Raw genomic sequence first — 9,488 nt, 5'->3', positions numbered from 1 at the left:
CAGTGAAAATCACATCCAGAGAACCTATTAGTCAAGGCTTTGTAAGGACACTGTCATTTGCTCTTCCACACCATCAACCATTGTTTTTTTTTTTTTTTCTTTACCCTGGGCACAACAATGGGAGAGTCCTGCATTCTAACTCAGAAAGAGCGTGTGTGTGTGTGTGTGTGTGTGTGTGTGTGTGTGTGTGTGTTTGAACACCTCTTGGCCACTGAGAAACAGCTCTGTGACAAGTGCCACCAGGAGACAGGGAAGGAACTGGTCAGATCCTTGATCTATTGATCCCACAGCCTACGAGTTACACAGAAATAGTTCTTTTTCTGCTCCTATTGCTTCCTTTCTTCTTGGTTGTTCTCTATGCTCATCTCTTCTTCTTTACCCTCTTTCATTCTGACTTTGCCTTCATCTCCTTTTGTGACTCTTCATCCTCACTCTTTGCATTGATTAAAGTGGTCATTTTACGAGCATATAATATGTAGTTATTGGTTTTGTTTTAGTAATGAGTGAAGGTGAAGCCAACATAATGTTTCAGGTTATGGCTGTGTTACGGTTACGGTTAAATTTTGGCTTCACCAGTTAAGAGTTGCCTGACTTTGGGCAAATCGCTCAACTTTCCTGTGCCTTTCTTTCACCACCTGTAAATTGAGGATAATGGTTCCTACCTCAAAGAGTTGCCGTTAGGATGGGAGAAATTTCATGTACCATACTTCGAAGAAAGCTTAGCACGTGGGCTCCAGAACTATTAGCTCTTATTATTTTAAGAATATTTATTGTAGGGTACTGTTGATACTGTATAGAGGGAATTTCATGCAGTTTTCCTTTATTGAAGAATCCATAGAATAGAACTACTGGGGCAAGAAATAATTGTACCCAGAGGCTTCTGGGTGCATGCATTATAGAGATCTTTTTCTGAGTAGTGATGTTGTGATAAGCTGGGCACAGAAAGCTTGGGTGAGGGCAAGCAATCTTTAGCAAAGACTGTCCTGTAATACGGTTATTTGGAGAGAGCGTGAGGTGAACCAGGCCATGTAGGGAAAGGAGGGGAGAGATGGGAAGAGGAAGGAGGCGGAAGGGGCGGAAGCGGGAGCGTTGCGCGGGGGCGTCTGGAAGGCTTTGGAAGCACAGCGTTTGGGTGCAGAAGGCCAGGGAAGGATGCCGCGAGCCCAGGGGGTGAGAAGGAGGATGCGCGGGCCCCGAGCGCGTTAGTTACTGTTTGCCTCTCTTTGAGCAAGGCGCCGATTCCAGGCAGCTTCCTGAGCTTGGGCTCACGTCGTAGTGAGAGAGCCGGGCGCCTAAGCCATTCTCCGGGGCTTCGACGCCCACCAGGGCAAAGCCCTGGGAGGAATTCCTGCCGGCGGCGAGCAGGGCTGGCCGGGCCAGGCCTGGCTGGGGGTCCCTCCCCGCGCGCGTCCGGCCGACTAGGCATCGGTCCCGCGCACCCGCCGTGCCGCCCGGCGGGAGGCGCCTCCGGAGGTTTCCGTCTGGTCCCTGCCCCTCCCCCCGCGCCGACTCCGTCCGCCTCCCCGCCCCCCGTTCGGAGCCCCGGCCAGGCGCGGAGGGAGGGAGAGGGCCGACGCTGCATCATTCCGCACCCGCTGCAGCGCGGCCGGACGGAGCAGGTGGAGCGGGCGGGCGCGGCGAGCCGGAGCGCGGGGCCCGAGGAGACTGCGGTGACGCTGCCCGGAGACATGGCGGCTGTGCGTCTCTGAATAAGCAGAATCGGAGCCCCTCGCAGCCTCCGGCCGCCGCAGCCTGGCCATGCCGCACGGCTGTTGACCGCACGCAGGGGCCGGCCCGGAGGACACATGCCGCAGCAGCTGCCGCCTCGCCCCTGATCCTCTCCCCTGCATTCTCCATGTTGCATTTCTCGCCGGTTTCTCAGGCGGTGTAGCCGCGGCTGCCGGAGGGGCAACCGGGGCATTGCTCTGCTCGTACATCCAGCTACACGTTTCTTTTCCATTTTCATCCTTCCCTCCTTAGTTCCTTTTCCCTTCCCCCGCCTGCTTTGCATCCATCTCCCACACCCCGTTACCCCCTCCTGCCTCCATCCGCCGGGGCTATGGCCGCGGAAGAGGTATTGCAGACTGTGGACCATTATAAGACCGAGATAGAGAGGCTGACCAAGGAGCTCACGGAGACGACCCACGAGAAGATCCAGGCGGCCGAGTACGGGCTGGTGGTACTGGAAGAGAAGCTGACCCTCAAACAGCAGTATGACGAGCTGGAGGCTGACTATGACAGCCTCAGACAGGAGCTGGAGCAGCTGAAAGAGGTGAGTTGCCTGTCACCTCTTCCTTGCTCGGCCCGGTCCCCCTCCCTCAACTCCCACTCATCATTTATAAAGAAGTCGGAAAGGATGCTATTGAAAGGACTGTTTCTTCGTCTTAGAGCTCTTTGTAGATAAGAGAAGATTGAAAGTTCATTGTTTTACCCCCAAGAGAGAATTTGCCCAGGAAATGAATGTATAAGCTGGAATTTGGGAGGCGATGGCTGTTCAGGCTGTGCGGGAGGGAGATTCATAAGAGTCCTCAAGCCTCAGCACTCTAAGGCGACATTCAGCTGGGCTGGAATGCGTAAATCAAACTTCTCAAAACTGCTGTTATATCACGTCCAGGTTTCAGTAACAATCCCATAATCCACAAAGTCGATGAGTGGGTTTGTGTTGAGGACCCACGGTTTCAGGTTGTAGAACCTATGGTACCTCAGCCTTCTGCTGAACATAACCACTCCTTGATGAGATTGGGAACTGTCATTAGGAGAACTCCTTGCCAATCCCATTTGACAAAGACTTGAGCAATCTTCATTCTCCTTGTCTTTAGTTATTCTTGTCATCCGGCAGCAGGAGAAAAACAACTCTACTGCTGGGTGTTGCTGCTGCCTTGATTTCACCTCTGAGTGAGGGTGGGCCATGCCCAAAGTCTTAAAAGGTCACCCTGAACAGGGAAAATTTAATTCCCCTACAAATGGTGTGAAAGAATGGTATATATCAGATGCGTGGGTAGCCGTGCATTTCACATAAGCCTCTTCTGTTTGAAATGACTGTATGTATAAAACCAGAATGTCACAAATGGGCCATGTATATATAACACTTGTCCTCTTTGGTCTTTTGGTATTTGGCTTCTTTTAAAGACTGGCTAATGTATTAGAAGAAAATAAGTAGTGAATATCAAAAATTTAGAAGAATATACATATTGTTGAAGGAACTCAGTCTCTTTTACCCAGTTCCTGGGGTACTATGGGTAGCATAAACGTAAATGTACACACCGCTTTCTGTGTGGCATGTCTTTATTTTTAGGTGCATATTGGCATTTAAAATATTATTTCTAATTTGCTCTGTACACGTTTTTATTCCTATAATGTACTTAAACAGTTTTTCAAGGGGTGTCTTGTGTTATTACATTTAAAAAACATGATTTATGACAGATCTAATCAATTTGCCTTCTAATTTCGTACATAATATGGTAAGCATTTATAGTTTCAGGTATGTCTTATTTTTATTCTGATGCCTAGATGCCAGAAAATAAACATATGGTGAAAACCCCAATTAGAAATCTGATTTTTTGTGCGTTAGGCTGTACCTTTCTAGTTCATTTTGTTGTTGTTTTGTTTTGTTTTACCATGTACACATCTATTAACTACAGCTGGACTTAATGGTATTTTCCAACTTAGATTAGGTCTTAAGCTGGTATGTTTGAATTCAGTGATGCTAAACCTTGTGAAGTCAGGAAGGTGATGGTAATTTTCAGAGATGTTTTGATGTTGTCTACACTTATCAACACTGCTTTACCAAGACAAGGAAGTGCAAACCAGGCAGTGTTAGCTACCACCTCCTTGATAAAGATGGTAGACTTAATTTAATGGAATGGACTTTAACTGTTAACTGGCCTTCCTGCTTGATTCAAACAACCCTACTAGGGTTTTTCTGTGTCATTGTATTCATCGTGCATAGTAAACCTTAATGCAATTGTCTTTTGCCTTCACTAGACCATGAGCTCTTAAGGCAAGGAATCTGTCTTAATTTATATTGCATCCAAAGTCTTTAACACAAAGCCCAGCACATAGTGAGCATACAATAAGTATTTTATGAAAGAATAAATTTATACTGGAAGAAGATATACTTTATCAAGCATTCACTAGTGCATATTGGTTAGTGTCGGAGAAAGACTAAGAAAATTGAGGAGTATAGGAAGTGATTAGTATTAAACACTACCTGTATTACTTTCATCAGCAGTAATAGGAAAAATGACAAAAAATGTTTCGTAAGAATGGTGTAACAGTGTTTTCTTAATAGAGAATAATGCAAATACCAATTATAATTTTTTTCTGTAAAACAGTGAGGTGTATTTTGTTCTGTACAGCAGGAGGTTAATAAAAGTTTATCAGGATTATTTTCGCCAGATGATACTTGTTTACATATGTATTTTGAGTTGCATTTGGCATAAATATAATTTAATTTTATGTTCTCAATGAACTGGCTTATACTATTATATAAAAATGTATTTTAAGGTAATAAAAAAATCATTATATTGATTATTTGATAGTGAGACCTGTGATTTTGATCCTTTAAACATGATGTATACTTTAGTTGGGAGTATTATTTAAATGAGCTAAATCAGTCTCAGTAATGTTTCCTGTTTGAAAAGTAAATCCAAAATAATTGTGCGAACTAAGATATTGCAGTGATGATATCATATAGAAGCCATTTTTGAAAAACGCGTTTTGTTAGCGCTCTGATTTTTCAAAAGGAAGTTTTGTTCATTTGCAGGTATATATAGGAAGTGATGTTCTTGCTCTATACTATAAAACCAAGTATAAAATCTTTGGTTTATTTCCAGGCTGTTTCAACAGATATGATTCATTTAAAAGTAATTGGACCAGTTTATGGGAATGTCAACAGAAAAATACTGTGCTAAGTCCAAGCTGGACGTTAGTAATTTGCAGTGTCGCGACACGGCTGTCTCTAAGGTCATGTTGTTTTCAAGAGTCAGCACCCAGCAATGCTGCTGCCCTCCTTCCCAGGCTGTATACAGCTCTGACAATAATGCAGGTGAGCAGTATTGCTGAAGATGTGTAGAATCAAGATGATGAATTCATTAATTTTTTTCTAGTTATTTTCTTCCCTAAGTCTGGATTGCTCTTTGGCTTGGCCTCATATCATTAGGGCTCTGCCCGGTGCCTACATGACTACTGTAATTCTGAAAGAACACACTTGAAAGGAAAGGACTAATGATGTGAAAAGAATGACTTCTGAGATCATCATAATGTTCTCCTTTTCATTATCTTTGGGGAGCTGGACAAAGCACATGTCCACTAGAATATTTAATCACGGCTTTATGATTTCATGAATAATGCTTGCTTTTCAGTGGCCTGGGGGGCACCCATGCCCAGTTATGTTCAGGGCCTGGCTGATTGTATGTTTGGGATATGTGTAAATCAGCACTGTGCCTGTCACCCAAGCCAAAATAGTGTTTGAAGAAGAGTCTTCTCTACGATAATTTGAAACTTAAAAATAAACATTCATTAAAAAAAAAACCCTAGAATTTAAGGTTTTTGTTTTGTTTTTTGTTTTAAAAATGTTTTAAATTTAGAATGTAGTAAAGTTTTAAAAGATCCCCTTAGAAAGAAATGATTCAGCATTCCTGGTAACATTTTAGAAAACACATCCATGTGACAACTTTAGAAAAGTTTTGCAGCTGGGATACAGTGGACTGTCTACTAAGAATCTTCAACTCATTTCCTTGCTCATTTTCTCAACCTGATACTAAGGATAGACACCAGCTGCTGAGGAAGCACTTTGTGGACACAGAGCAGCTTTTCGTCTTAGAGCCAACTTGATGCTTTTTCAGGACTATAGTTAAATCATTCAAGAAATAAACACTGAACTTACATACTTTTAGAGATTGTCACATTAGGGACCTGACAAAAGCCATTTACCTGAATTCATCTTTAAACAGAACTAATTTTTTTCCTCTTATGCTTAGAAAGATTGTTAGTTTCTCTTCTCTTTGTAAATTCTAAATCATAAAATCATATGAGGAACCCCCCCATATTTCTTTTCCAGTCTATGAATAAACATAGAGAAAGTTAACATTGAATTTATCTATCTAAGCTAGTATTTTTATCTCTTGTTGTTTTTAAAGAAGACATGTTATACTTATCACATTTATTATCAAATTAATTAAAACATCTAAAGTATATGGACATATACTTTTGGAAAGTGTTTATAAGCAACCTCAACAAACAAGCATAATCACTTTAATCATATTTTTTTTTGACCCAGTTTCTCTAACTTGTACCATTTTTCCTTTTTATTTCAACTCAAGGTTTCATCCCTGGCAAAGTTATTTCTCAGATACCATTTAGCAAGATTTTATAATCTCTCATCACATTAATCATATTTGCATGAACATGTACAGCAGCCATGGTTTGAAGATTTTTTTCAGAATTTTATGCTTACAAATATTCTTCCCTATCTTCCCAATAAATACACTTGTACTTTATGGATATTGCATTCCAAATTTGAAAATATGATAATTAACTTGCATGTTGAAATATATAGAAAAGACTTTCTTACACCTAAGATTTTACTTGTAAACATGGCTTTGAAGAAGAGAAGGGCATGAAGCGGTGCATAGTCTGACTGTGCACCTAATTCATTATGCTAGACTTCCCTGGCTCTCCAGTGATTAAGACTCTGTGCTCCCTAATGCAGGGGACACAGGTTTGATCCCTGGTCGGGGAAGATCCTGCATGCCGCATGGCATGGCCAAAAAAAAAACATACAAAAAAAATTCATTATGCTAAAGGAGAAGTAGCAGGAGATGAAATTGGGAAAGTGGCAGTGGCCGTATTTTGTCTTAGGGATGGGGAACCATTAAAAGGAAATGAAAGGAAACGGTAACTGTGTTTGGTGCCTTACATTTTATCGTTTAATCTTCAAAGTAACTCAGAGGCTTATTGCCTTTTTTTACAGATAAGAAAATAATTAAAGTAATAAAGCATTGAACTATGTATACAGCCCCATTTAGGACTAGGCACTTTGTATGCCTTATCGGTAATTCTTATAGCAATCCTTCTACAAGGTAGATATGGCTTGCATCATACAGAAGAGAAAACTTGGTCTTAGAGAGGCTATGGGTCCTTCTCAAGGCCACAAAGCTAAGTGGTGAAACCTGGTTCAGGAAGAAGCCCACTTTCTTTGCACCTTACTACCCTGACATGCTCAAACACCTCAGTCAACATGCAGTTAAAAGGTCATGGTATTGGTCGTAGAGGGTGGATTGGAGCTGTGCAGAGACAGTAGGGGTAGTGAGGGGAGGACAAACCTGAGGGCTGTTTAGGAGGTGTAGGGTGGAACGCGGTGTTGGATGTGACTGGGTGTGGAATGTGAGGAAGAGAGTAGATTTGAGAATATCAGGATGGATTAGAAGGTGGTTCCATTCACAAAGGAAGGTTCTAGGGGGAAAGAGCAGTTTCAGAGGGTAAAGTTGATGCCTGAGTTATATGAGGTTTTTAAGTTCATGTTTTCTTTTAAGGGGAGGAATAAGTTGCATGATAAAATACTCAACTCTCAGTTTAATAAGACAAATGAATAATTTGTGCAATTGGTTGTCATTTTATTCAAACCTAATTTCCAGAATATGGAATATATGAACAGTTTAATGATGTTTTCACAGTTTGTTTGCATTCTTTTTTCTTTTATTTATTTATTTTTGGCTCTGTTGGGTTTTTGTTGCTGTGCGCGGACTTTCAGTTGTGGTGACCGGGGGCTACTCTTCCTTGCGGTGTGTGGGCTTCTCATTGCGGTGGCTTCTCTTGTTGTGGAGTATGGGCTCTAGGCATGTGGGCTTCAGTAGTTGTGGCTTGCGGGCTCTAGAGTGCAGGCTCAGTAGTTGTGGTGCACGGACTTAGTTGCTCCGTGGCATATGGGATCTTCCCGGACCGGGGCTTGAACCCACGTCCCCTGCATTGGCAGGCGGATTCTTAACCACTGCGCCGCCAGGGAATCCCGTTTGCATTCTGAATTGAGAGATGTATAAACTCATAAACAATGGTCAAGAAGCTGGCCTGGCACAGTGAGGAAAACCAGCCCTTGCAGACCTCTAGGGTTAGGGGTGCTGGAAGCAACGTCACTCACCTCCCACTGACTGATACTTGAGAGTACATTACCACTTTTACTTTTTTCTTTCTTTTTTTTGGCCGCAAGAGTTTGATTGCCCTTTAAAGGGCAATTACCATTGTGGGGCTTCCCTGGTGGCGCAGTGGTTGAGAGTCCGCCTGCTGATGCAGGGGACACGGGTTCGTGCCCCGGTCCGGGAAGATCCCACATGCCGCGGAGCAGCTGGGCCCGTGAGCCATGGCCGCTGAGCCTGCGCGTCCGGAGCCTGTGCTTTGCAACGGGAGAGGCCACAACAGTGAGAGGCCCGCGTACCGCAAAAAAAAAAAAAAAAGAAATTACCGTTGTGTAATTATGACAATTTGTGGCAACAGTCCCAGTTGGATAAAAGCATAGACAAATAAATAGTTTCCCCTTCCTCTCCTCCCAGTTCTGTCTCTATTGCTAATACTTTGGTGCGTATTCTCTTATACTTGTTTTAAATAACTTTAAACATGTGAATCCATATGCACGCTTCTTTGTTGTTCTTATTCTTTAGTTTTTATAAAAATGGACTCATGCCGTGCGTATTACTCTGTAACGTGACATTTTTTTTTTTTTTTTTTTTTTTTTTTTGGGGTATGCGGGCCTCTCACTGCTGTGGCCTCTCCTGCCGCGGAGCACAGGCTCCGGATGCACAGGCTCAGCGGCCATGGCTCACGGGCCCAGCCGCTCCGCAGCACGTGGGATCCTCCCAGACCGGGGCACGAACCCGCGTCCCCTGCATCGGCAGGCGGACTCTCAACCACTGCGCCACCAGGGAAGCCCGACATTTTTAATTTAATAGTATATCCTTTCAAAATACAGATATTTCTAGGACAGGGCTGTATTTTTAAGGCACTGGCGTTTCAAGTGTGAAGCAAATGGGACTGATTAGGGAAGAAAACCAGAGAGCCTCAGGGAGTGTGGTCGGCACTGGAGACCAGGAGAGGTGGGGAGGTGGCCCAGGGTCTGCCCTCAGGATAGCTTGGGTGGCCCTGTGAGAGAGAAAACTAGTGTAGGTGTGTGTGAAAGAAACTGATGGGATTTGTTTGGTTGGCCCATGGCAGGCCTGTGATATACCAAGGGAAAAGATGGGAAGTTTTATGGGTGAACTGGAAGCGATTTTGATTCCTTGTCTACTTGGCTGGTGTCAGACCTACGTGGACACCATAATAGGTGGCTGGTTTCCAGGGCCGGCAAGAGCTGGTCCTGCAGTGTGGCCACATCCTGTCCATGCTGGGTCTTGGGGAGAAGCCAGGATGATGCAGGCAGTTGGGCCTCATTATGTTAGCCCATCTTTGCCCTGTGACAGTTGAGTTTTTTTGTTTTTAACTTTCCATAAAAAATTATT

At 43.5% G+C, this 9,488-nt stretch overlaps 1 protein-coding gene across 2 annotated transcripts in view; it reads left to right on the top strand.

The window, feature by feature from the left end:
• The first annotated feature begins 1,316 nt into the window (after positions 1 to 1,316).
• BICD1 (BICD cargo adaptor 1) overlaps positions 1,317 to 9,488 on the top strand; it is a 215,099-nt gene continuing 206,927 nt past the window's right edge. For both annotated transcript variants that reach the window (XM_033866935.2, XM_073788863.1), the window contains exon 1: positions 1,317 to 2,272. In XM_033866935.2, the coding sequence (XP_033722826.1) occupies positions 2,060 to 2,272 (213 nt within the window). In that variant the 5' untranslated portion in view covers positions 1,317 to 2,059. The remainder of the gene's footprint in view (positions 2,273 to 9,488) is intronic.

The sequence above is a fragment of the Tursiops truncatus genome, chromosome 11, assembly GCF_011762595.2.
Source record: "Tursiops truncatus isolate mTurTru1 chromosome 11, mTurTru1.mat.Y, whole genome shotgun sequence".
NCBI lineage: Eukaryota > Metazoa > Chordata > Mammalia > Artiodactyla > Delphinidae > Tursiops > Tursiops truncatus.
The sequence above is the reverse complement of the archived record's forward strand: the minus strand, read 5'-3'. Positions and strand labels throughout refer to the sequence as shown.